Here is a 27,838-nt window from a genome sequence, read left to right as displayed (position 1 = left end):
AGAACAGCTTGGGTTGGAAGGGACCTTAAAGATCATCTAGTTTCAAGCCCCTTGCCATAGGCAGGGTTGCCACCCACTAGGTCAGGTTACTCAGGGCCTCATCTAACCTGGTTTTGAACACCTTCAGGGATGGGGCATCCACAGCTTCTCTGGGCAACCCGCTCCAGTGCCTCACCACCAGTGAGGAAAGTGACATTACATATTAAGGAAAAATAAAAGTTTGACAGATGAAGCTTCTTCTAGTTCCTAACCAAGATATAAAGGCTCATGAATTTGGGAAGTGGATTTTTTTTATGGAACCTTCATTTCTCTGCATTCAAAGAGGAAATTGTATTTTACTACACCTGATCAGTACAGCCTGTTGTCTAGCTGCAAGCCCATTCCAGTTATTCAAAAATACTCTTCCTCCCCACAGTAGCAAGAAACAGGAGGAACACTTCATGCTTCACTTACAAGCAAGCATCAAAACAGCCACACTTACATGCCTGCACTGAGCACGGTCAATAGCAGGTGCCCAGGTGAGGAGGCACAAGGCAATTCCTTCCCAGTCCTTCAGAAATTTACCGAAGCGAAGGCTCAGCAGCCCCAAAGCTGACCAACAGCGCCTGCTTCCCACCTCGCTCCTGCCGAAGGACGAGCCCCACAGCAGGGAGGAAGCACCAACCCCCTTTGCCTCTTGCCCAGGGCCAGGCGCTACCAAGGCTCCCCACAGCCCCCTTCCCTCCTCTACCAGCCGCTCCCCGGCCCCATGGGACCGGCGGGCGGCGGCCTCGGGGGAAGGAGGCATCGCCCCGGAGCGGCAGCAGACAGGACGAGGCAGCCACCCGAGCGCATCCCCCGGGTAGGGCGCAGCGCCCCTCACCACCCGCCCGCCATGCCATAGCCCACCCCGCCCACGTGACCGGCGCCCGCCATTTTGTGCGGCCGTCCCCGCCTCCCCCTCCCTCCCCCCTCCCCTCCCGGGGCTCACCCCGCCCCCCCCCCCCCCGCCCCCGCCACTCGGGGCTGCCGGGCTCGGGAGCGCGCCCGGGGCGGCCGGCGGCGCGCACGCGCGCGCGGGGGGGGGGGCGGGAGCCCCCGCCGCGGGGCGGGGGGGGGTTGGCGGCGGCGGCGGAGAGGGGGGGGGGGGACGGGTCAGGGGAGCCGGGGCGCCCGCGCAGGCCGCTGGGACCCCCGCGCCGCCGCCATCATGTACCGCTCCGGCAGCGGCCGCTCCGGGCCGTCGTCCTCGTCTTCCTCGCACCGGCTGAAGGAGAGCGGCTCGGCGGGGCCCCGCGCCTCCCGCTCCGGCACATCGGGGCCGGGGCCGGGCCGCGGCCGGCCTCCCCCGCCGCCTCCTCCTCCCGCCGCCGCCTCCGCCGCCGCTTCTCCGCCGCGCTGCGCTTCGCCCCGTCCCCCGCCGCCGCCGCCGCCGCCGCCGCCTCGCCGCCACCGCTCGCCGTCGGGCCACCGCGGCGCCTCCCGCCGCTCCCCTTCGCCGCACCGCAGCCGGAGGTTGCCGTCGCCGCCGGGAGGAGCGGGGGGCCCCGGGGGCGGCCGGGGGGGCCGCCGGGGGAGCGAGCACGGAGACGGCAGCGGCCGGGTGAGTAGCGCCGTGAGCCCCGCCGGGCCCCCGGGGCCGCTGCCCGGTGCGGGCCGGCTGTCAGGCCGCGGGGAGGCCGCGCCCGGCACCGGGGCCTCTCCCTCCGTGTGCGGGACCCCCCGCTTCTCAGAGAGCCCGGTTGCTTCCCTTCGAGGCAGCGCTTTCTTTCCGCTATATTTTTATTTCTCTGGAACAGCCAGAGCCATTTTAGATAAGCCTGAGAGGAGATGCTATCGTTTGCCAAGGGGAAGGATGCAGCCAGCCTCTTTCCTCCGCCCGGCACCGTTGTGTGTTGTATAAACACAGTTTAATTTACAGGAGGGCAACTTTTTAACAAGATGTTGAATGAGCATTTTCTCGGAGCTCTTTCTGCTCCTCTGAGCGTACAAAGGAGGCCCTGTTACAGATCTTTATCTCGAGAGTTATTCTTTGATAGGTGCTGCTTTGTAGTTGCAACTGTGCACAAGGTGTTCAGGGCTTCTTACTCAGTTTAACAAAAATCTGATTTGGACATGTGAAACTGGGGGTTTGCATCTGAGGTGATACCACCTTGGATGCCAACACCTTTTTACTAAACAAAAGTGCACAGCCGTACTTTTTTTTTTTTTGAGCAAACGGCATTCAGTTACTTAGGCTTTTTGTTGTCATTCTTTGGTGCAGCGATTGTCTTTCTGATCACTGTTACCTGTGGTAAGTAGTAGTTTCACGGTGTGTTTCTATTGCACTGAAAGAAGAGATTTTTGTACTGTGATATTTTAGGCGGTGGTTCCACGGTCACTTAATCCAGCATGTGTACGGGTAAAAGGAACGGTACGCTCAGTTTCTCCTCTCGCTCCACCGTATAGTCTGCCCACTCCCTTGCACTCACGCTTGTAATTGTGAAGTTGCGAGGGGAGCTGATTCGAGGGACTGATTTGGCTGAAAGTTAATTCAACAAAAGTTTGTGGCCTGCTATGATTCGTTGCATGGTAGGACCCCAAAAGAGAATGGGATTGCCCTTTTTTGGTGGTGGTACAGGTTCTTGGAGTTGTAGCCATAGAAGAGATCCCAGGTGATTGTAGTGGAGTTAAAATTCAGTTATTGGTGGGCGCTATTTGTTACTTGAAAGTAATCTATCCTGATGGAATGGGGAGATAATGTTGTATTTGACAGTTAAGCCGGGCTGAGAAGCTTTGCCCCTGGCCTTTTGTTTTTAGGCTGCTGTTCGCTGTTATCCCAGTCCTCTAAATTGTGAAGGGGGGGGGAGAGGAATACCCTTGGAAATTGCATTGCTAAGAAGATCCCGGTTGAAAATAATTAATTTTTTAATATAATGGATTTTTAATATGGTTCATGTCAGTTTACATTGTAGCTTGATGAACAGTGATGTGGTCACAATTGAAGGGATGACAAACTGGGATACAACAGCAGAACTTTCTCAAATTGGTTTCATCAGCAGCCAGTCTGTCATTTCACTATATCCGTGGTAGGTTGTGAACCTCTGCGGGCTGTAACAAAGCTTTTAATGCCAAATGTGTTGGTGGTTTAGACTTGGAAAAATTTGAACCAGGGTTTTTTGATCTGCAGCCTCCCACTCTTTCTTTAGAAAACAAGCAAACAAATGAGCAAAACCGAACTTTACACAAACATTATTCTTGACAAGCACTATTCTTCCAGTGTTATTTTGCACCCATCTGGCTCAAGTTGCAGTAGTCTTCACAGCAAATTGTTAGAAATTCTTGATGTTTTTCTACCAATTCTAATTTCAGGGAAAAAGTATAGGAAAATTACTCATCTTTGAAATTATGCTCTGGTAAGTTAGGTAGCGCTGAGCTGCTGAGCCAAATAGATTTTTTGATTGCTTACAAGAATGTTAATGTATTAAGGGAAAACCCTTCTCTCTGAAGCAGCTTGCACAAGATGAGTTAATGTGGGATGATTTAATATAGCTCTTTAGCGTGAATTTTGCGTTCTCTGGCATACACTGAAGCCCAGCGTAGGCAATTCTCAGACTGTATATTGTGTATATTTTTTCGATTGAAGGTTTTGTCCACCAAAAGGTGCTCAGCCATCACTACTACTTATTTTAAAATGATGTTATAAAGCATAAGATACATGTACAAGTTGATTTTATTTTTTAGAACTACTCTTTACAAAATTAGCATTAATTAGAGAAAGATAAAAGCTGGGATTATGCAGATGTTTTCCAAACAGTGGAACTCAGTGTGATCAAAACAAAGTAAACAGCAGATATGTGGGATCAACATGATCTGGTAAAGTTTTAATAAAGTTTTCAGACCTATCCCACTTAAAACACTCTCTCCAGAAGTTTGATGATATAAAGTGAGGAAAAGTGGGGAGTTACACAAACATTTTAATAGGTGGCATCTTGGATCTGTCACTGAGAGGGGATGAATTCAGACAGAAGACAGAAAGAAGGATTTAAGCTGCAGTAAGGAAGGAGGACTTGGAAGAGGGGAGTGTATGCATAAGAGTAGAATATGTAAGACATGGAATGCAGACACTGATGGGATAAGGGGTTAGGGTTGAAAAGTGGAAAAATTTTGAGTACAAGCTCTGAGTTACTGTCCCTGCATATGAATTGGAATATGGAAGGAGTAGCCTTTGAGATTCTTACTCCCTTTTCTTGATTCTGGGCATTGTATTGTTGAGATGGAGTGCGTGCATTCCCCTGGGTATCTGGGGAATCCCCTGGTATTATTGTTCTCATGTATAACTGGGATGTCGACTGTATATTGCACATCAGGATTATGGATGGTGTAAGTTTCTTAGTAGCTGGGGAAACTTTATGGCATTTAGAAAAGCATGGAGTGACAGAAAAAGTTTGGTGCAAGTATTGCAAAGTGTAATGGTGAAAAGAATGGTCAGAGCTGCGTGGTGAGGGAGTTTGGCTGTTGTAAGGCTGATCAACGTTCATGCTGCTTGTATTTGTCACTGCTGATCTGCGTGCTAGTTCTTTTTATGTTTTTGTCAGTTCCTTTACTTTCTTGTAAGAAAGTTAGCTGCAATTGGAGGACTGGGATGTTTTGGGTTGGCAGAGAAAGAAGAAATGAAGAGCTGGTATGCAACCTGTGAGTTTATACGGTAATGGTAACTGCTGTTTGGGAGCCAGAATAGGAAAGGAAGAAAACACAGTACAGAGCATGGGTAGGATTGACTAGTAGTGGCACTCCAAATGCAAATGCTGTTAAAACTTGAATTTCTCAAGCTCAGACAAAAAAACGCAAAGTTCAAATATGTATCACCTTAAGTGCTGTCTCTGGGTGATCTGTATGGTTGTCATATATATCCTGAGCTGTCTAAATGTAAACAATTTTCTTTTCTTGCCATGAATTTTCTTCTGAGATTTAATCATCACTTTTCCGTCTCCAGTTCCTGGAGATGGTTGTAATGTATGTGCACAACTTGCTGACAGTCTTGATGGCAAGCAGTTGCCTTTGAAGGCAATCGCTTCTCCAGGCAGCCCTCCAAATTCAGTGTTAAACTGGGCACATTTGAGCCTTCAACTCAAACCTTCAGCGTTCAGCTTCGGCCTTCAGCATTTGTATGAGATGCGTGCACCTTGTATGTGTTGTATCTCAGCCCGACTGTTCCAGGATAATACTATGCAATACAAAATGATTGCTTTTAAAAAGTCATTAGAGTGTGTTCTGATAAATGATGGGATTCAGATTAACAGACAGATATAGAAATCAGTTTGACGTCACCTTAGAACAGGGATATGCACGCAATGGATTCTAGTGCAGATTTGTACCAAGTCAGTTGTGTTAGGCAAATTTGTGAGGGAATTCTGCTTTCTTGTTGGAGGTTATGTACTGTTCTTTCGGTCTCTTGGAGCATTGAACTGAATCTGCTGCCTCTTCCCAGGGTGGACAGCCAGGCAACGTAGTGCACCTGCAGCTTGCTACTGCTGTGAAAGCAATATGCAGCGCATGACTGATTTGGCAGAACTGAGGCTGGTTCATTGTTTCCTGTTAAGCAGAATATAAATCATGTTGGTTTAAAAAACAATAATAATCAAGCCTCTCTGTCTTCAGCCAGTCTCACCTTCTTCTTCTGGAACTCCGCTTAATTTGGTCATTCCTGGAATTCAGTGACAAATTCTAAAAGGAGGCGAAGCATACCTAATTAAGCATAACTTAACAGTAATGCCATTTTCTGTATAGGGTATGTCTCCAAATGAAGATCTGAGCAGAGGCAGTTAGCTGAGGCGTTCTCTGCTGTAGTTTTTTCCAGGACAGCTTAACTCGGGTTTAGCTCTACCAACAGTGATGAAAATGCGGATTCTGTTGTAGAAGCTGTTTCTGCCGTCACTGACATTTTTAGTATTAGGTTGTGCTTATCAGCTGAAAGCAGCATGAGACAAGGAAAACTGTTGAAAACATCACTGCTAGGAAAATCTTTGTTTACTCTTGTTTTATACCTTGCTTCATGTTGTTATTAGAGCTGGAAAGGGCCAGAAATCCAGACGCTTTTATTAAGAAATTCCTGGCACTGTTTTTATGCAATGTTTGTGTAGCTGCTTCTGCTCTAACAAAGAATGGAGCACAGCAACAAATCTGGGACTTCTTTAACTCCTCTGTTTTTCCACCTTCCAAAATGGTAGCTTATTAAAGGTATTTTTGAATTGAAATTTTCCCTTTTAGATAATGTAAATGTAAAGCTTGTTGCTGGCAGCTGGAATGAGAAATTAAATGCACTCAGTATCCTCCCCTTTCTTTAGTAACTATAGGCAATTGAGATATTTGGAAAAAATATTATTCTAGAGGTTATTTTTTTTTGGTTGATCCATGCACCCCAAGTCTCACGTGGTAAGCAAAGCAGAGTTACTTGCCTTACTGTAGCCGAAATTACAATTCCCTGATTGATGGGCTTGCACTCTTTCTTCAATTTACAGAGACGTTCACCGAGTCTCCGCTCTGAGTCTTCACTGGAACAGAGTTTGCGGATTACTGTTGGTAATGACCGGTATTGCACTGGCACACCAGAGCGAAGGAGGCTGCCTGATAGACTGGGCTCACCAATTGATAACCTGAGTGACAGGTATGGTCCTCCGCAGGTGGGGATTCAAGTGTATGAAACAGTAAGAGCGTGGGGATGGCTGTACTGGGTGAGACCAAATGCCTAATTAGCCCAGGATATAGTAGGGACTGACAGTGGATGCGTGGGGAACATGGGTAATAGGGTAAACACGTAATGAAGCTTCCTTGCAGTACTTCCCAAGCCTCCAGCAAGTTGTGGTACAGGGAATTCCCAAACAGAAGTCACTGCCTGCATTCCTAGTAACTCTAGACAGATATTTCTGCTCTGATTTTTGTCAACTCCTTCTTGAAGCCGTATAAACTAAAAGTGCTCAGAGTATCTTCCAGGAAGGAACTGCTTCATTTGACATTTCACAGCTTCAGCTGCCTCCTGTTTCTTACGAACCTACCTAGTTTGGCTTAAAGGAAGGTTGTTTACAGATAGCACAAAGCTTCAACTTCCTCATTTATTTGGGGGGGAATAACGTACTTTCCTGATTTTTGAGAATAGTCCAAAAGAGAGCCCTAGTGTAGCTTGAAGAAATTTATTATTTTGGCTTCAAAAGCCCTCCGGGGGGAAGTGAATGAAGTCAGGCAATCTCATAAGTAGTAAAATAAATTAGAATTTTTAGGGTCCCTTGATTTGCCTTCAGTGGAAGAACAGGTATAATCTGGCTGCAGAAGTAAAATGAGAAGACTTTGTGCAAATAAAATCGGTATCTTTATCCTGAATTGCAAAGTTAAAGATGGGGGTAGTCTGTGCTCCGGAGCAGCCAAATTGTAATTTCCAGTCGGGTATAAGCATCCAGAACAAAAAAAGTCTCTAACGTCCATTTTTGATGCAAATATCCCCAACTGTTCAAAAAATAAAAAATAAAGAAAAAGAGGGAAGTGAGCAAAATAAGTGAATTTCCTGTCTTTCTGAAATGTAAGGGTAAGTTTCAGCAGGTGCGGAAAACCAAAAGAGAGTTTAGTTTTCAGTACTGTCACTTTTACGCCTTTACCTCGATTCTTCTGAGGTCAGTGTTCAACTGGTAAGTCCCCTGTGCAGCCTGCAGTCTTCTGAACAAGATGAGTGCATATGCCTGGGGAGAGTACAGTGGTCGGAACGAGCAGGAAAAGGTATGTAGAAGAACTGTCACTGTACTGCTCTGGCAGATTAAGAACACGGTGGTGGTAGTGGGGTTGTCCCGTTGCTTCCTTTTCTCCAGTGAGGTTTTGTATATAACCTGTTTTGTGGTTATGCTTCATGGCTAGAAGTAACAGCACGTACAGCAGAGTTTATTTTAACGTTAGAGTGAAAATGACTGCTGCGAGGATCTTTACCTCTTTGATAGGTGAAGAACTTCTACTTTATCTCTGTGACTGGACAAAAATGGTAACAGGTAAAAAAAGGCCAAAAAAAAGTTGGAACAGATCCCAGAGAAGACTGGATGACAAATGAATCGGGATGAGAATAAGGGATAGTGAGGCAATGTAGACCTCAGTTTTTAAGTGACTTCCCATATACCTGCAAGTATGCAAGAACTCCATGTGTTTAAGTGTACTTCTTGTTTCTTTTTGATTTTTTTCTTTGTCCAATCTGTTTGTGTTACCTGCACTTGTCTGAGTGGTACCTACTGTCCAGAAGCTTAAAGTGTCATCCCTTAGCTTTTCCTAAAACCTGTAGGTACTGCTTCTGACTTGCAAATTTCTTCACTGTTTACCATTTTGGTTGTTTTAAAACACAGTCTGTAGTTGGTTTAGTTGTTAAGGATATTGTTTATCATGTATTTTTTCCTTCCGAGATGCTGCCCTGTTGCTGGGACACTTATTTTATACCTGTCATGGGGCTTTAAAGTGGCCTTTACTGTTAATCATTCAGTTTAATACTGGGCATGTCACATTCTTACTGCATGGTACATTCTCTTTCTCATTTTTAAAAGAGTGTTTTTTGAAGAATCTTTGGATTTTGAAGTAATTGGAACAAATAAATCCGAATTTAGTTATTCTCAGCTGTTTTTGGTAACTACTTAGAGACTTGAAGCAATCACTTTTACAAATTATCCTCTGTAATTTGCAGGATGTTGGGATGGTAGAAAGATTCATTAGCATGGAAAGAAAATAAAATTCCAAAGGTTAGACATCAAGGTAGATTTCCCAAGGGATGTGTCCATGTGCATGTCCATCCTGAAACATCTGTAAGAATTTGCCCCAGGTTTTTAAGGCAGCTGGCCTCCTGCACATGTCTTAAGTAAGCTTGCTGAATGAAGCTGGTCTGTGACTTCGACGTCACTTGAGCAGTTTCTGTCTTCTACCTCAACAGATTAACCTTTTTTTTTTGTCTCCAAGAATCTCCCTTTATCAAAGTGAAGAATGTATCTTATCTCCCCTCGTCTTCCATCTCGCTCTGTCAGTGTTTTTAAGATATTCTACTGCTATCTGAGCTGGCATAAGCTATACAGAGCATCCCACCAATTCTCTCATCTGGGGTTAATGCAAAAGATTAGACCTTATCACTGCTGAGACTAAGTCAGCGTTAAGCTGTGCTCTGAAATAGCAGATTTTGGCTTAATATCAAGAGTGACAGCTGGCTTGAGTATGAACAGCTCGTCTGACTTCCTATTCAAAGACTTTTAAGGTGGAGTCCTGTTGGTGGCTGACAGCAGAACACCACTGTTTATTTCTCTTTCTTTGTATACAAATAAATACATAAATATGCCGGAAAGCAAGCTTACCTTACACTGATTTTGCTTCTTTAAGGCATCATCTCTACATAGTCTGTGGTCTGTTTTCCTTCCCTGATTCTACAAATTCCAGTAATTCATAGATTCTGTGGTGGGGAAGGAATTGAGATGGTCAGAGCGGTACCACCTTGTATTTCTCCTACAGTTGCAATACGCTTAGTGGACAATGCTGACTAAAAAGCACCCAAGCCAGATAAGAGGGACATATCTCTCTTGGACTGTATTTACTGAAAACATATTTCAAAGAGGCACAGTTTCTGTAAGGCAAGTAATCCTTTTTCTCACACCTGTATTTAATCTTTAGGTTTTAAATCTGTCTTTACTATTCAGAGTGTGTTTGGAACACCCTTCTAGTTAGAAGTGCAGTAGGTTTGCTGTTCCTTTCTTTCCGAAGTATGATTTAATATTCCTTCTGCCTTGTTGCTGCAGTCAGAGTGTTTGGCAAGCATGCATGCAAACTATTTTCACAAAAATCAGCTGAAGGTGTATGGTGAAATACATCTGTGACTTGACCAGCTGTGTTCATGCAGCTTGCATAGGTATAGCAGGCTCTCACGTAAAGTGATGGTGACACTGAAGACAGACGTTTGCTATTAGAACCAGATAAATACTTTTATTAAGGCTGTGAACAGCAACACTTATGTATAAAACTTAATTACAGCTCCTTTGTAGATGTTTTGGTGTTTCTGGAAAGGGTGGAGATACAGAGTTTGTTGGACATGAAAGAGGTTCCATCTAATACCACAGATACCGGTGTACGCCATATTTGCTAAGATGTGTGTTAGACCAGTAAAGCAGCTAACAACGTATGAAATACTTTGCAGTGATGTAGGTAAGAGGTGAAGTGAAGTTTTGTGTTAATTTTGTTCTTAAATATGCATATGTAAACTATGACAATACTGAAGAAAAAGACCTTACCTGGTCATGTCAGTTATTTCTTAGTCTGGTGACTTTAAAAACTGGGGCTATAATTTGTCTGCAGATCTTTATTTTATTTTTTTTTAAAGATGTCATCTGGCATGATTTTATTGGTCTCTTCTCAGATCTATCAAGGGACTTGTCTTAGTAGAAGCAGATGATTTTTGGGGATTCAGGCAATCATACATGGTTTATCTCAAGTTGGTGTCTTGCTCACACAGACGTTTTTCTAGGGTTTTTGTCTCACTGATTTCACTTAACAAGCACATTCGCTACCCATTCTTGGAGGATCTTGATAGATTTTTGAAGTATCTGAGAATAAAACCAGCAGTTGGTAACAAGTGTGTTTTGCTTCTGCCTGATCTAAATGACAGCACTAGCGAAGTTTTTAGGGGCTGAGGGAAAAGGGCTTGATAAAAACAGTAATCCTAATTGGAAGTGTCTGTAGGAATTGGTCCAAAAGAAGATACACCAAGAGATATAGCTAGCTATTCCAGTGTTGTGCTAGTTGCAGATCTACTGTGTATAATGCATGGGCTGGAACAAAGGAATGATACGAGTACATTTACTATCCCTGATTCATACATATCTTATAAAAAACTGTGCTTGCTTTGGGGTAAAGCAGTCCATGTGATTGTGACAGTCCTGCCTACAGATCTGTTGCAACAGAAAATGTTGCCAGAATTTGTGGTCCTTTTCCACAGCTGAAGATAAAAAGAGGATCTGGTTGCATGTGCCAGTGTGAAACTGAATTACACCTTGAATAATTCACGTGAAATGTGACCATGGCATCTTGCTGGGAGAGGTGAGGAAAGGGATTGTGGTCTGAAATATGATAGCAATGTTTTTTTAAAAATGTGTAGTATTTCTCTTTCACAGAAATAAATCCATCCTATCAGTTTTTCAAGGCTCTCTTTCTGCAGTGTGAGTTGAATTGTTCGTGTCACTGTATTTGCAGGTGACTTCATAGGAAGGAAGTATATTACCATTAAAAACATCAACCCTCCCTCACCCCTGCCCCTTAAGTACATAAAATGTTGCTTCTGTTTAGCGATGGAGATGCTGTTCTGAAACTTATTTGGAAATTTCTTGCTCTTGAGTAAGAATAAGACATTGTTGATTCTGACTCAAGCCCTTATGTTTGTTCTATGCTTCTCTTATACAGGGATGACATGGCTGATGGCCCTATATTCACTAGGGGTCTGTCATGTTCTCGAGGCCTTGAGAGGTACCCATCGCATGAAGACCAACCTTCAAGTCCCTTCATCATGAGACATGATGAAGACTACCGCAACCGCGATGTTTTTCTCCATCGTTCAGATTATAGTCCGCATTACGGTCGTCGAGAAGAGCTACCTCGTGGGTCTGACAGAGATGGTGACAAGCTCAGGAAATCCTCCTATCCATCAAGGCCAGAAGAGAGGGGACGAGAAATAAAGCGTCCGCGGTACGAAAAAGATGAGAAGATGCATGGTGTGAGTGGAGAGCATCAGGGTTTCTCATCGGGAACACGAAACTATCGCAGACGAAGCCGCAGCCGCAGTAGAAGCCCAAGCCCGTCATACCTGAATGAAGAATTCCGAGAGCTTGACCGTGCCAGGAGGAAAAGAGAAGAAGAAGAACGTAGCAGAAACTTGAATCATGATGTTTCAGGCAGTGGTTATGTGATCCCAGGCTTGACTAACGCACTACAGACTTCTGAGCCTCGTTATACATACAGGCCTGAGGAAATACCATCCATGCCCAAAAAATCCATCTTGAAGAAACGAGTGGAGATGGAAGTAGAGTCTCCTATTCAGGTTTGATCATTGTCTGTCTGTCTCTACACTTCTACTTTCCAAAACAGTCACTCCCTGATACAGAATATTAGTTTTATTTCCAAAATAGAAAAGTCAAATCTTTATGTTTACCTGTGTTTGAGAGGACAGGCATCTTTTTGCAGGCCTGTATGATTTAGAATTGCATTGGAAACTTTAAATGGTGAAGGCAGTTAATCAGGGATCATATATCTATACAATCTAAGGCAGAATGAAGTGTCCTTGTTGAAATGCAGCCCAGCATGCCAAAATCTGGGCCAGCTTTATAGAAAAGCTGAGTTGTTTTGTACACAGTCAGGACATTGATCGAAGCTCTCTGCCTGTCACAGTGCCTCTTTCTGTTTCTTTATAAACCTAGAGAACAGCCTGATGAATCCTTAGTATCTCTGGCTGAAAACACCTTTGAGTTTCCTTATTTTTTCTCTTTAGACTGTAGGCTGATATTAATCCTATTTAATTTGTACCCGAGATATACCTATTGAGTCTCAAAATTAGAGCAATGGAAAGGCATGCAGTTGGGACCACTGTGATAAATTAACCATTTTCTTTTCTCATGTTTTAGCACATCACTTTTGATCTGCTTGTTATAATGATCTGTTTTGGTTTGACGGTGACATATTTATATCAGGAGGTCCTCCAATACTGAGGATCCCATTCTATACCTGTTAATGGAAATCCTATTTAATTTGGTATTAATTACACATAGCTGAAGAGGTGGTTAGGAACAACCCCAGTACAATTACTCTTACCTGTCTGAAGGTGTAATGTACTATTTGTGACGAAACTCAAAGCATAGCTGAATTTATGTCATGGCATTTCAACTTAAAAGTTTTGGTTCTGAGGTTCTGAAGCTTGCCAAAAAGTTAATAAAATGTTGTTGTGATTTTGTGTGTTCTCAGAGATAAGCTTTCATTGCTGGACATGACATTCCAGAACCACTAGACAATTTTTTTTTTGTGATCTTCTCTGTTCTCATTCAACTGTGTATTGTCTTTTCTAACCCTTCTCTTCAACGGTGAACTTGAGGAGAAATTGTCACATTCCTTTGTTCTGCAAGGTGAATAGTCCCCTCAGAGGGTGCTGTAGTAAATAATAACTTCTCTGTCTTTCAGCCTGAGGGCTTTTCTAGCAGCCCTGCTCCCAGCAAGGATCTTCCTCTTCTTTCTAGTCATCCGTCTTTGCCCCAGAGCAACAGCGCAGCTCCTTTTGCCTCTGAAGTGGAGAACTTTCTCAAACGGTTTAACAAAGACTCTGTTGTGGAGTCTGCAAACAAGGAATTGCGTGATGGTTTATATGAGTGGAGCCCACTTTCTGGAGCTCCCAAAGATGCTTTCACATTTGAAGAAAAGTTTGGAAGCTTCTTAAGTCACAAGGAGAAAATAGAAGCCAAATCAGAACCTGCTGATCGCCACACGGACTTCTTGCTGCCTCATGAGAGGGCCAGTCAGGATGGCAGTGGTTTCTCCCGAATTTTGGGCATGATGGCTGATTCTGTCAGTGCTCAGGAGAAGAGGAGGCGTAGTTTTCCTGACATTGAAGATGAAGAGAAATTTCTTTATGGCGATGAGGATGAAGACACCAAAACTGAATCTCTCCCTGTTCAGAAGCCCCCAGTGAGTTGTGGCAATGAGATAATAAGCCAGAAAGTGAGCCCACCTCCTACTCCTGCTCCAGCTGTCAAGCTGGATCCTTTAGAAGAGCCTAATGCTGAGTACGCAAAGATCCACGACTTGCTCAAAACCATTGGACTTGATATTGGCGTTGCTGAAATTGGAAAACTGGCTGTTCGCACTCAGGAACGCCTTCATGGCAAAAAGTTGGCATCTCGTTCTCCTGATCGCCGCTCTGCAGATCTTCGCAGACTGGACCACTGGGACTTGCGTCGCAGCCGAAGCGACACTCGATCTCCAGAGTCAGGCCAGCAGCGCTCAGCGTCACCTGCCATCTCTTTCCAGCAGTCTAAAGATGCATCCTCTCTTCAGAAATCAGAGTATGCTAAGAACAAGCCAGTGGGACAGGACATACCTCCTTGTGCACCAGAACAGCCTCTTCCTCCTGTTTCTCTCATTCCCTCAGTTCCACCAGCTCCCGCTAATTTGCCACCTACACCTACTTCTGTTTCCCAATACCAAATTCCCAACTATTCCCAGTTCACTGCCACTCAGATGCCCCAAAACTATCCACCTCCCACAATGGCTCCTCCGGGGTATGATGCGTACGGGCATTATATGGCTTATGCAGCCCCAGGCTGGCCCATGTACCCCCCTACCCAGCAGCCTAATCCTACGCTGCCGGAGGCTCACGGGCTTCTTACTATGGCCATGTCAGCAAACCCCACGCGTCCCAACCTCCGGGTGATTGAGACGGTCTCTATGGGAAAGAATGTCCCTGATTTGAAAAGAGATGGTTCTGTGCTTGTTCATGTCCCTACCACTCCTGCTCATTCCAAAGTGCCCCTTCGTCTGTCTTCACACAATCTGAAAAGTACTACCGAAAAGATGTCAGATGAAAAAAATCGGGCAGCTCAGAAGCAGAAGGTATGTCATCTGTTCTAATATATTAAAATATGTCAGGCTGCTTGCTTACTGGGGTAAAAGCTTTTCCTCTAGATGCACTTTTTTTTTTCCTCCTGAGTCGTTCCAGTTTAAAGGCAGTTAAACTAAATTTGCTTTTGCTAAAGATTTCCAGGCATTTGTCTGTTTACTCTGTCACAATTTTAAAAATAAATGCAAAATCCCCATAGTAGCACACCTGTAGGTTACAGCTCTGATACGCACTGATAGCTCACCTGTGTGTCTGGGTACAACTTCTAGGGCTCTGTCTGCGATAACAGAGTTCTTCGGCTTGGGTTTAGTCCAGTTGTTTACTGGGGTGGCTTGGAGTATAAAAGCTTGCGTGCTCCGATGCTGGCAAAAGACCCCAAATGACAGAACGATCGTTTGCTGATTAAAAATAATCGTCGTCATCATCATCTTGTGGCATTCAAGAAGTGGCCTGACTGTGTTGGTGGAACATCTTCCCCTGGTATATACAGTGGTTACTGCAGGCACGATCTAAGGATCCTGCCAACATTTACATTGCTGTAATAGTAGCGATCCTCTAGTGAAGACAAGGCCTTGGATCGTTTCTAGCTTGTTTATGGGAGGAGTCAGTTGTAAGCTTTGGGAGCATTGTGAAGGTAAACAAAATTGGGATTTGTCTCTTGAAAAATGATGTCGGGAAGGAAACTGAAGGAACTTTTCAGGTTTTATTTTAGCATACTGCCTGGTTTCCTTTGGTAAGAATGGATGCAAACAGGTGAAAATCGGATGTGTGAGCTCCTCCTGCTAGTCTTTACCTTACTGAGCAAGAAACAAACTTCATCCAGGTGTTTAATTTCAGACAGTTATGCCTGCAAAATACGTTTGGTGGTACAGTTAAGATCAGGTTGAGGCAGAAGCCTGAACGATAGCTAAAATTGAACAGGGTCAAAGCAGAAGGCAAGGTGAAGGGCTGTAAAGTCTTTTGTCCGTGATGGAATATACGAGCTGTAGAGATGCTGCGTGAGTTTTGAACAGCAGTTTAACGCTGGTCTTGCTGAGCCCTGTAAGAAGGTAATCAGCTGAGTCTGAGTGCCGTTGGAAAAGCAAAAGAGCATTGGAGAAATACGCTGGCCAAATTACCACGTTTAGAAAAGAGGTGGCATAGCCTGCTAACACATTAGAATGAGGAATGTTTTCTGTCTTATCAGTGGCTGAATTACAAAACTCAGAACTACAGTTTCTACGGTGGTTCTTGCTAGTGGCAGCAACAGTGCTGTTAAGTTGGGCTGTTTGAATCAGGGCAAGAAAAAACACCTTCATACACGGTTGAAGCATGGGCATAGATAAAGTTACCTACAGATGCAAATCAAGAGAACTGTTTGTTGTATTCAAAACACGGGAACATTTTGAGAACAGTGAGCAGTGTTCTGTGACTGGCACACTGAGGTCTTGCTGTCATTTTTGCAAGAGTGATTAACTTGTGTTGGGAAGAGAAGAAAATCCAGTCCTCTTGCAATCTGTTTAGGTGATAGAAGAGAGAGAAAAACTGAAGAATGAACGAGAAGCACGGCAAAAGAAGCTCTATTATCTCAAGACTGAATTGGACAGGCTTCGTAAACAGCAAGGTACGGCAAGTCTACCCTCCATTTTTTTTTCTACCAGCATTTTTTTTCTTCCTGCTAGGAGAAGCGAAGACCAAAATATATAGGCTATAATTTGTAACTAATATTTTCATACTCTTGGCAGTGCAGAATTCTTGAGAAAGCAATGACCTAATTAATGAATTAAAATTAGTGACGTCAAAATTTGACTGTTACACTGAAGCATGCAGTTGCTCTTGCATCTTCTTCAGCAGCTTGATAGGTTAAAAGACTTGCAGTTTGTGCGTTTTAGCGCTTTTTTAGAAGAAGTGAGAAGTAGCAACTGAAGACATGTCAGCATGTCTTTCAATTTTTTATGAATCTTATTTGGAGAAGGAAAAGTCCTCTCTGTACAGAGCGAACTTATATTATTTTAAAACATTTGATCGAAGTAAATAATAATTTTCACCTCTGGAAAATGATCTTTTCAGGTTATAATGTACAATTAACTTAGAAAACGTTTGCTTCTTTGGTCAAGCAGGGAAATAGCAATTAAATCGATCCTCTCTCTTGAGGATTATGGTGCCTCTGTTAGGGGTGTATATGAAGACAACCCTTATAGAGCTGGATTTTGCCGATTTAGTGATGCTGTTGTACCTAAGAGTCAGTTCCACCTTCACAAAGGTCAAAATTTAACTGTAGTATTTTGTGTTGGTATTTTACTTGTTGCTGGAATAGTCATACAGATCTTGAGACAATTTTCTTGTTACATTGCCAACTATTCTACTTCCTTGATCGGTTCAGGAGAGATGTTGAGGAAGAAACGTCGTGAGAAAGATGGACACAAAGACCCCTTGTTGGTTGAGGTGAACAGACTGCAAGAGAATATTATGAAGGAGATTTCAGAGCTCCATAAAGAATCTGATGCAGCTGAGAAGAAGCAGTCTGAGCTTGACAAAGTAGCACAGATCCTGGGGATTAACATATTTGAAAAACCCCGGAAACCATCTGTGGAAACCAAAGATTCCTCAGAAAAGAACAGCAAGTCAGAAAATGCAAAAGGTGTGGAGAAGGCATCTTCCTCCAATAAGGTAAAATCTTCTGGCTTGTATGCTAATGATTTTCCCGCTAAGAGAAGAGGGCAGTGGTGAAACAGCTGCTCCCAAACATTTAATAGAAGGTTCATTTGATGTCATTTGTTACCACATCTCATATTCTGATTTTGATTGTGTATGCAGGTGAGAGTAAATGTATCACTGTTTATAATTTCTCTCAAGAGTTTGTGCAATTTGGTACCACGTACGGTTTTTGCTCTTGGTTTTGCTGAGGTGTTGGTTGGGTTGAACAGTAGCGTCAGTGTTCGCAGCTGTTAGGTCTCAACTCCATACCAGGAGGACAGATTTGTTCTCTACAACATTTCTGGCATGGCCTGCCAGGAAGGAATATTTGTCTGAGCGCTCTGCAAGTTTGGAGCATGTTAGTCTTCTCACCAGGTGATGATATTAACAAATCAGGGCAAGACTTAAATATGATTGTCATCTTAACATGATTATTACATACGTGCTATAAGTTTTTCTTAAGAAATGTCAGTATGTATCATTGTGGTCTCTCTGACATGGTCTCTGAGAGGTTAACAGTCAAGAAAAAACGTAACATGTTCCAGAAAGTTTTTACTCTGGAAGTAGGGTATGATGTTAGTAACATCTGAAAGGTTATGTGTGCGTTCAGGAGGTTAATGATGTCGCTTTTCTATATATACTTAATTATGTAACTGGTATGGATGATGGGAGATGACAGATGCTTTTTGTGTAGGCCTGACCTTACTGTGTATTTTTTGTGGAGGTGAAAGTGTTAGTAGGGTAAGAGGTGACTCCTACAAGGCAACTCAGATCTGTGAACCCTGGAAACTTTTCCTTATGCTTCATCATGGTCTGGTTCAGGGAACTCATTAGATGCCTTTTATTTTAAGGCTTCTTTTGTGGTTTTTTTTTTTGTTTGTTTGTTTCTTGAAACATCACCAGTGTTCAGTATCCACTTACCTTTACAAATTATTTGCATCAGACGCCACATGGTAAAACTAAAGTAAACAAGAATGTCTGTTAAATCCTACATTGCGTTAAGTTACGTTGTTTTCTTTTCTTGGGATATGGCATGTGTGAATGTATCTTCCATTATTTTAACTTCCATTGTTTGTGTTGTCTGAACCCGTAATGACTTGATCCTCTTTCGTAGTTCCTTATTTTAACATGGAGAATTCTCAGTTCTGATCAAGAACACATAATATTTTCAGATATCTGCAGGCACATAGGACGCTGCCCTGAGTGTCTAAGATTCACCTTGTCATTCTGATTGTTAACTTTTATTTTAGTGAAAAAAAAGAAGGTGCGGGCCTTTGGACACTGTGGTCAGTTTACTTGGCCAACCTAAGGGCAAAAACATTTATGCCTTTCTGCATCTTTGCAAGCTACCTTTTGGTCCCTTGCTGCCCAGCTTGTGTTTGTCTATTGTAGTTACAAAGTGCAAAGGTAAAGCTAGCCTAGTTGTACCAAACTACATCTCTGAGCTTTATCTCAAGTTTCTGTTGATGTGGAGCTGTTTATTTTTTTGCTGAATGTGGAAGCACAAACGGGTTAGAGTTGGCTGTCACTCATCCATTTGAGAAGCATTGTTTTTAAAGTTCTGATTGAGATAGTATTTTATAGGGTATACTGGGTGGATGTATGTACGTAAATAACATAAAAGAAAACACTTCTCAGACATCATGAACATCCTTCCATGCATTTCCTGCAGATCATAAGTTGATCTTCTCATTGTTTAAGAAAATGTAAGCTTTGCTAAGTTCCTGCAGACAGAATATTTGCAAATATTCACTGGGTCACTTCCTACTCTGCTACCAACAGCTAGATTGTACTGGGACGTGTATATCTATGGGGCACATAGTGGCATGGATGTGTCTTCATTGTTTGATTTACAGTGTATGTTTCATGAAATATTATTAAAAGGAGAGAATCTAGTAAGGCAGATGTTATTTAACGATTATGAATCTGCTTAAGTAAATTTATTTGACACCGATACTGAATAACCTGGAAATTATACAACTAATTTGGGCCTGCTAAGTTCTGGAAAAATGCTGTTCTTTCCAGACTGCTATGCAGATTAGAAATAATAACGTGATGAGCTTTCAGCCATTGAGAATGTCAATCAAAACTCAAAATACACCGATTACTTTCCAGTGATATTATAATATAAATTAACAGGGCTCATTCATTACCTGTTTCAGGGATTATTTATTTTGCTATTCTGCAGTGTTATTGTACGGGGATTATTTGTTTTGCTACTCTGCAATGTTACTGTACAGGGATTTATTTGTTTTGCTATTCTGCAATGTTAGCATACATCAAGATTCTGAGCGAAATGTATTGATTTTGGCTAGAGTCCTGAAACGTCTGTGTATCGCTGTATGGCGTCTTTCTGTACAAATCAATGCAAGTGTAAGTATCACACGCTTAAATCACAAGATGCTTCACCATATATGCATAGGTAATTAACAAAACACCGTCTTTTTATTATGGTTAAGCAACGGGTTTTCTGGAGAATTCAGACACTCTCAAATAGTCTGATAAAGCTGATGGCGTTAAATACTTCTAGTCAACTAACTCTTACTTCCTTTTTCATTCTGCTTTCATCCAAGCTACTTTTACGGTAACTTCTGAGCGTTTATAGGGGAATTTCTAAGTGCCTTTAGGTGTTCTGGGCACTGTTTGGCTAGTATGGTGTATTGGAACTATTGAAATTTTTGTGTGAAAGGCATGAAGTGGGAAGGGTGCATGCCATAGGGGATTTGTTCATTTGGTTCCTCGATTGCCTACAACCATCCAGCCATTACATCTGGGAGCCTTACTGGAAGCTCTTCACTGTGGCCTCGCAGCATCTTAGTCGGCAATACCAGCTCTCTGAAACAATGGAATTAGCCTGGGCGCTGAAAAGCAGGTGATATATACTTTTTTTTTGTGCGTGTGGCTTCTGCTGGAGGCAGGTTCTGAGTTCCAGAGCGTTCTGTCTGTCCTGCCTTGTCTTAGAGAAGTGTTTCCTTTTGTTCAATCTAGGAATCAAAACCAGCTAATGAAAAGTCCAGAGGTAGAAGCCCGAAGCCAGCAGAATCCTCTACACAGTCCTCCAAACATCCTTTCCAGTTGGCCAATATTTATGAATATTATGATGCAGGGAACCACTGGTGCAAAGACTGCAATACCATCTGCGGAACCATGTTTGACTTTTTCACACACATGCATAATAAGAAACACAGACAGGTATGTGGCAGGCTTCCTTCACTAAGTGCATTTCATATCGCTATAAATATTAACACTAAAACATACATCACAGAGCTACGTTTTACAAGAGAATCTGAATTAACGAACCCAAGAAGCTGCTTATTAAATTCTTTTACCCTAATGTTGGACTCGAGCAGTTTGTACAGTTACCGGTGTGTTCCGACTAATGTAAACGGGGCTTATGTTCAGTTCACATGGGACCTAGTGTTTGATATTTGTGTTTCGTGTTTGCCTGTCCTTTGATATCATTTACATTTTACCCTTTTCACAGGTTATTTTCTCATAATAAATTGCAGAATGGGAGGGGAAAGAGGAAAACATAGATCCTATAAATAATTGCACGTTGATTTTAATGTTCGGTGTTCTGAAAGGATGTTAAAAAGGAAAAAGACAAGTGTAGTTGCCGTGCTAGTGTAATATATGAGCCTGTATACCTCTGTCACTGTGCAAATAGACCCTGGATCCTTACAACAGACCTTGGGCTTCGAAGACCCAGAGTGAGACCAAACAAGACTCCATAAAACGCATCGATAAGATAACTGTTCCTGCCAAAGGTATGTTATTTTGTAAAAAACTTGGGTTTCTTCTCCCTTAGCCCTCCAGCAGGTTCCAGTGACTCAGAGAAAGGAATTTCAAAACATCATTTCAAAACTTTACCTAGTTACAGGAGCACATATAGATACTGTATTGTTAGGTCAATGGCAGATCATTTGATTTTCTTGTGAAAAAAGTCATGGAGCAAGAGTATAGGAAAACATAGAAGAGGTTCCTTCTTTTCTCTTTAGGATTTAGTTTTTATTTTGAATACTGGGTGACTTTTTTCCAGTGTAGTTCTGAAGTGATTTTTGCTAACATTAGAATTTGGTTCAGAATATGACCACAAAGGCTTGCTGTGTTTGAGCAGATCTTGTGGAATACTCCACACAGTCTTGTAACAGACTTTTTGATTCAGTACATTTTGTGTAAAGGTGTCTCTGAAGAATTACTGATGAGTATTTGGTGCAGTGTGAGTACAGAGAATGTGAAAAAGCAATATGGAAGGGGCTGTAAGTCATTTGTAAATTCATATAGGATTTAAAATCTGACTCAATGCAAATCAATGATTTACATTCAGTCAATGCAATGATTAAATAGGCCTGCTGGTGATCAATCTCAGTTTGTTCAGTAGTTTTAGTAGTGTCTGCCCAAGAGAGGATCTGCAGTGTGTTAGATAACTGCGGCAGGTTCTGTAGGCCCAGGGGTGCAGTCTTGCTGAACTTCAGTGGAAATGCTTGTGTTCTTTTTATAAGCCAGGTGTTTAGAATTTGAGCAGACTACACCACAAAGATGGTAAATAGATAAATACTGTAGGAAGTATTAACTTATTTGGATAGAGGGTAGCTTTGAAGAGCTATGAAGAGCTATAGCTATAGAGGATAGCTATATGAAGAGCACTAAAATAATTTTTTGAATCATACTAATCAAGCTTCTTCACTTTACGTGATTGTTCCTGGTAGTGGTGTTTACCATACTGTAAGCGTAAGGAGAGCACCATTATCTGCTTCAAAAGTGTGAACAGGAACATTGCTGGAGGTTTTGCTGTTATTCTTTGATATGTTTATTTGGCTCTGTTAAGAACTTGGCATCTTTGAAATTTTGTTTCTCTGATTGTTTTCTTCGGCCTTTCCAGGCTCTGAGTTTCTGATTCCCATCACTGGATATTATTGCCAGCTCTGTCATGAATTTTTTGGAGATCAAATCTCAGCAGAGCAGCATGTGAAAAGTCATCCCCACAATGAGAAATACAAGGTTCGTAACTGGTGTACCAGGAGTGTGTTATTCCTTTTGTTAGCTTCTATTTGTTCTGTCTTCTTTTCCTGAAGAATTACATTTGACTTGATGTGTATGTATTTGATTACCTTCACTATATTGTACTGAATAAACTGAGCGGAACTTCCCACTACATAGAGACTAATCTTTCATCCACATGAGGTTAAATTGCGTTCAAGTCCCAGTGTTGATTTTCACTCTTAAGTAGAGCGACAGCTCTGCTGTAAGCCACCACTCAATTCGCATTAAACTACAGAATGTGGAGTTTGTAGCATCTCGTTTTTTTGGTAGGAAGAAATTCTCTGCTCTCTCAGTGTTGAGATGGCACTTATGTAACAAGGCAAAACTGTAACAGAGCTGAATTGATTTATTTCCTCCTGGAACCAGTTGCTAAAATTGTGCCATTTATTTCCACAGAAATACATAGATGAAAACCCACTCTATGAAGAGAGGAGAAATCTAGACCGTCAGGCTGGATTGGCTGTAGTTCTGGAAACAGAGCGCAGGCGGCAGAGTGAGCTGAAGCGGAAACTGGTCGAGAAACAGAAAGAAGAGAAGGATGAGAAGAAACCAAAAATAATAAAGAAAGAGGAAACAAAGAACATCCCGGAGCTTGGAGAAGGGGCAAATGAAACTCAAGGCAAAATAGATTCTTCTGGGCGAAAAATGGGTATCAAGCTTAAGCTGAAGAAGGAAGAGAAGGAGGAGAAAAAAGAAGAAAAGAAAGAGGAACCTAAAAAGGAATCAAGTCAGATGTCCTTTGGGAAATTCAGCTGGAAAAAGACTGAGAGGGAGGATAAAGGCCTAGGAGTAGCTATTCCGAAGGAGGAGGGTGTGGAAGGAATCAAAGAGGAGAATAAATGTCAGTCTGGGAAACTCCATGCCAAGCCCATAGAAATCAAGCTGTCTGGGAAAACTGTTATCCCACACACTAGCCCATGGACACCAGTTGTTTCCACATCAACCCAAGCAAAAATTCTACCCAATCTGCCAGTCCCCACCATGATTTTCAGGAAATCTACTACTGCAACAGTTAGTAAACCACCACCTTTGAACACCTTTTTATCCATAAAATCCTCTGGAGCTACCACCAAGCCACTGCCTGTGGTAAAAGAAACCAATACAGATCTGCTGCTGCCTCCCGATATCATCTCAAAAGCTTTTGGAGGAGAGGAGGTAATTTTAAAGGGGTCAGAGGAGGATTTGAAAGCAGCAGAGAAAAATGAGTCTTCTCAGACTTCTGATATACCACCTCACCCTCCCCTTCTACCCGCAGTCCAGCAGGCAGCTGTCATCCCTGCAGATGAAGTAGCTCCAGGTGTGTCTGAAAGTGAACAGACAATGCTGGCAATGCTCGTGAGGCCCCCTCCGCCGCCACCACCACCTTCAACTGCTTTTAGTGAACAGGCGAAAAAGGTAGAGAAACGAAACTCTTGCCTGGCCACAGCCAATGCTAAAGATCTCTATGATATTTTCTACAGTAGTGGTGGAAAGGGTTCAGCTGACAGCAAGCTTGCAAGTTCTGCGCTTCCAAATGGAGAAAACTCTAACCTTGCAAAACCGGCAGATTTACCTGCAAACCCTAGAGCAAGTAATAGCTCATCCTCCTTTAAAGACGATCAGAATGTGGCTACTGAAGTTAGCCAGGTCCTCTCAGCTAAGAGAGGCTCAGAAATGGAGAAAACGGTTACTCAGCAAACTTCAGTACCTCATTCTGAAATGAGCACTGACATTGAAAATGGCATTCAGAAGGACCGAGGTCAAAAATTCCAGACACTTTCAGCAGACGTTCAGACTAAATCGAAAGAGGAGGATTCTTGGCAGTGTAATACTCAAGTAGCGGGCAGTTGGGTTCTTGGTGAGAATCCGGCTGAAATGAACAAGAAGACACTTCAGCCTCAGCTGTCGGAAAGGTCAGTCACAGAATTGCCAGAAACAAAAACTGCTTCTGGTGTCCAGATGCCTGCAGAAATGGGACTTGTGGATGTAGCAAGCAGAGAGCAAGCAGGCAGGCAGGAATTCTGTGATCTGCAGAAAACGGAAGTCCAAGGAAAAGCTGGACAGGATGACACAAATAAAACTGCAGTTACTAAGACAAATGTTCCTGGCACTCTAGAGAAATATGAAGAGATGAAAGAAGTAAATGCAGTAAAGCCTGAGCTTAGTTTAGAACACCCAAAGACTTTATTACCTGAAACACGGAATGAAATTCAAACTTTGGGAAATTCCCATTTGGTAGAGGAAAAATTAAGTGATAGCAGTAGAACTGCTTCAAAAACTGATAGTCCACAGTTGCTCTGTGGTTCTCAAAACACTTCAAAAGAAAATGTTTTAGTAGCAGTAATGACAGAGCAGAATTCTACTGATACCCCCTTAAAAGATGCAAAACTGAACAGTGTAGCTTTGGAAGTACCTCAGCCAGGAGTCCGTGGTGAAACTCCTTGGATTTCAGAAACCCAAAATAAGATTTCGGAATTGGCAAGAAGTCCTGGTGAATGTGATACTTCCAGAACCAGTAATGGAGAAGAACAGGTCATGACAACCAGTTCTTGTTCTGAAAGTGGTTGGGAACTATCCAGTACTCCAAATATAGAAATGAAAAGTGGTTCTAATAAAATTTGTACTTCAGAATTCACAGAGATACAGCCAGAGACATGTCTCACTGACACAGAAACTAGAAATAGCACATCAGAAGCACAAGAAAAGATAAGACCTGAACCTTCAGGCCGTGCACTATTACATAACCAAACCCAAAGGCAAGGGGTTGCATGGTTAGTCAACGCCTGCTCAGCAAACATTGTTGAACTTAGATCCAGTGTAGAATTAGTAGTTGAAGTTGAAAAAAAATCATTAGGACACACTGGATCTGATGTAATCTTAGATGATATTTTTGCTAAGAGAGATGCAAAAGAAGTAGGGACTGCAGGATTTTCTAGGACTTGCTCTGGTCTTGTCCAAGAGTCAGCAATGGCTTTATCAGCAGATGTGCATGTGGGGCATCTTACAGAAGAAGCTGTCCACTCCCTAGAAAAAAAGTGTGAAGTTGTAAGAACCTCAGCAGCCAACAGTGACTTCTGTCTGAATACTGCTCATTCAGGATTTGAAACTGAGCAATCTGAAAGTCTCTCTCCAAATGTTAGTGTGGATCACAAGAAAGATTCCTTGAGATCAGACAATGTGAAACACAATGAGACTCCGTCTGAGAAGGCAGAGCTCGAGGTCAAAAGCACTGATACCAATTTGGCAAATACTAAGGGAAAGTGTGAACACCTTGGTATCCTTTCAGCAGGACTTTTACATAAGAATATGGAAGAAGTCTCAAAACTAGAAGCTGTTGCATCCATTAGGCTGGAGTCCAGCAAAATTAGCAAGGCGGACATTGGAAAACCAGTGGATGAAACAGAAATTACTGATGTTGCTGCATTGACTTCAGGTACTCGGGAAGATAAACTTCGCACCCAAGTTTCTCAAACAGCTGTGTCACAGCGCGGATTGCAGTCCTCAAACAGCGACAGTACAGAAGTGGGCATGCCAGTTCTAGAAATGCAGGGCATTTCTCCTGTGTCTGAGATCCTTCTGCAAGTGGAGGAGAGCAAAGGTGGTGCTGCTGAAATGCCATCACTGAGCTGTGATGGAGGCAGCACAGAAAGTCGGGCATCTGGGTGTGTGGAAACTTTCCTTCCTGGGCTCAAAGAAACAAACGGAAAGGATGGTGGCTCAGGAGGCAAAGGAGTCTGCACTATCCAGAGTAAGAAGACTGAGCAAACAGAAACTGCTGACAGTAGTTTGGAAGCTACAACAAATTCAGGAATCGCTGAAAGCGTAGCAGAAAGCCCAGTGGGTTGAAGTGAACCCAGCCAGCCCCAATATTTGTGGAGCCAGAGCTGGGATTATGTATATGGTTTTTTTGTTTGTTTTGTTCCAGTTGAGGGTTTTGGGTGCATTTTGCATCCTGTGGTAGGACTTGTCTAAAGTGAAACTTCAGTCACCAGAAACCAGACACATACTTTATTCTGTACATAATTAATTGTGTAAAATGTTTTTCATGTGAATTTTTTGCCAATTTCTTTTCTACACTCTGCTATTAAAATGGAATATCTCGTTTATAATGCGTGCGTCTTTGTTGTTTATTTTGGGGGCTTTTATCCTTTGATCATTCTTCGATGATTTCCAGCTCACCCTTTTTCTGTCAGTAGCATTGCGAGTAGCCCAACCTCTGGGACAAGCTCAAGAACAGCAATTTAGAACTTGAGGAAATGGAGACTTGCAGAAGAGCTAAAACTGAAAATTTCTTTAAACTGTAATGCATGGTTTTGTTTACTTTTTTTGTTTGAAATGCAAGAAATGTGATTCAAGTTGATTTTTTTGTTTGTTTGTTTATCTGTCCTTGTGATTTGTAATTACTGTTATATTACATCTGTACTTAAGCTGTTTCATTGTATTGTGTAAGCACGTGTTTGGATGCCACATCAGTAAGCAAGGGGAGAAAATCTGTCCGACTGGCTTTTGGAGAAGAAGACTAATCGGTAAGGCTCTGTGGCCTGACACCTGGACCAGACATATTGAGGTCACTTACATGATTTGAAATGGGCTTTCTTTCATTGTATTGTGATCCAGTAACTATTTGTGTTAAATCATTTAGCAGCAGCTGACCAGCTCTGAAGAAGCAGAAGATCAGAACCCTGGTGTCAGGAATTGGACTCGCTTCATGTGATAGAGACACATGCATGCCTACCCTGAATGGTCCTAGTGCTATCAAAAGCTCTAGAGTGATGGTTCTCATTTGTATAGCTTGTTAAAGACTAAAGTATTAAATGTGTTTGCTTGGATAAATATAACATTTTTATTTGTAAATTGTTTAAAAAATAAACATATGGTGGTGAACAAGACTTTCTTCTTGATTTTCTTTTTTTAACTCTAGGAAAGAGTTTTATTTCAAGTAGTTTCTACCTCCTGTAGTAGCTGATAAAATTGAGAAACTGTAGACAATGAAGATATTCAGCACTTAGCCTGCTCAGTAAAAGGCTGATTTATTCCCAGCTAAAGTCAATGGAAGAGCTTCTGTCAACATCATCAGTGGAAGTTTGTCTGAAGTCCTGAGCCTTGTGTAAAATTGGGGGGAGGAGGGAAAACAAGCAGAGTTCATGTTTCTGTAATTGCTACCAGCATGCAGACCTCCAGAGGGGGACAAAGGAGCTTTTCTCTTCTGTTTCTGTGACTGTGTGTAAAGATGGTACAAAATGTTTTTCAGAGTCGTTATGGCGCTTTTCACAGTAGAAATGTAAGAATGTAAGCTGAATTTGTAAATCTAGTGTAAGTGGTCAAGTCACCAAAAAAAGGTAATTAAGAAGGGAAGAGGGTTTTGAGAGAGGCTCTTTGAGCTCTTTTTGTGATTTTAAGCAGTTACTGCATATAAAAATAAACTGAATATAAGAAGTATTTGTTAGTATCTTTGCCCTACTTTCTTCAAATAACCATTTGCTGTCAAAACCAAAGAAAACAGGGTTTGACATGCTTTTGATGCTTTTTAAA

General features: G+C 42.5%; 1 protein-coding gene across 4 annotated transcripts; it reads left to right on the top strand.

Annotated features, from left to right (window-relative positions):
- The first annotated feature begins 1,189 nt into the window (after nucleotides 1-1,189).
- ZNF318 (zinc finger protein 318) lies at nucleotides 1,190-27,188 on the top strand. Of its 4 annotated transcripts, none has more exons than XR_004780817.2 (11): nucleotides 1,190-1,582; nucleotides 6,480-6,625; nucleotides 11,413-12,046; nucleotides 13,177-14,601; nucleotides 16,112-16,211; nucleotides 16,971-17,257; nucleotides 20,273-20,476; nucleotides 20,952-21,051; nucleotides 22,167-22,285; nucleotides 22,724-26,832; nucleotides 26,952-27,145. XR_004780817.2 is itself a non-coding variant. In XM_035560732.2 (10 exons), exons 1-10 carry the CDS (start codon nucleotides 1,190-1,192, stop codon nucleotides 26,150-26,152), a joined length of 6,837 nt encoding a protein of 2,278 aa, XP_035416625.1. In that variant the 3' UTR covers nucleotides 26,153-27,188. The 4 variants fall into 4 exon arrangements, 2 of the variants coding, with proteins under 2 accessions (XP_035416625.1, XP_050565595.1); XR_004780815.2 differs by having other exon boundaries at nucleotides 26,949-27,145; XM_035560732.2 differs by having other exon boundaries at nucleotides 22,724-27,188.
- Nucleotides 27,189-27,838: the final 650 nt, after the last annotated feature.

The sequence above is a fragment of the Cygnus atratus genome, chromosome 3 (genome assembly GCF_013377495.2).
Source record: "Cygnus atratus isolate AKBS03 ecotype Queensland, Australia chromosome 3, CAtr_DNAZoo_HiC_assembly, whole genome shotgun sequence".
Taxonomy (NCBI): domain Eukaryota; kingdom Metazoa; phylum Chordata; class Aves; order Anseriformes; family Anatidae; genus Cygnus; species Cygnus atratus.
This window is presented reverse-complemented; position numbering and strand designations above follow the sequence as displayed.

Excerpts from the sequence above, each read along its gene's own strand:
- ZNF318 (XM_035560732.2), top strand. The coding sequence starts at position 1,190 with ATGTACCGCTCCGGCAGCGGCCGCTCCGGGCCGTCGTCCTCGTCTTCC. Across the intron at positions 16,212-16,970 it reads CAGGCTTCGTAAACAGCAAG|GAGAGATGTTGAGGAAGAAA; the intron begins GTACGGCAAGTC and ends TGATCGGTTCAG. Across the intron at positions 22,286-22,723 it reads CCCACAATGAGAAATACAAG|AAATACATAGATGAAAACCC; the intron begins GTTCGTAACTGG and ends TTATTTCCACAG.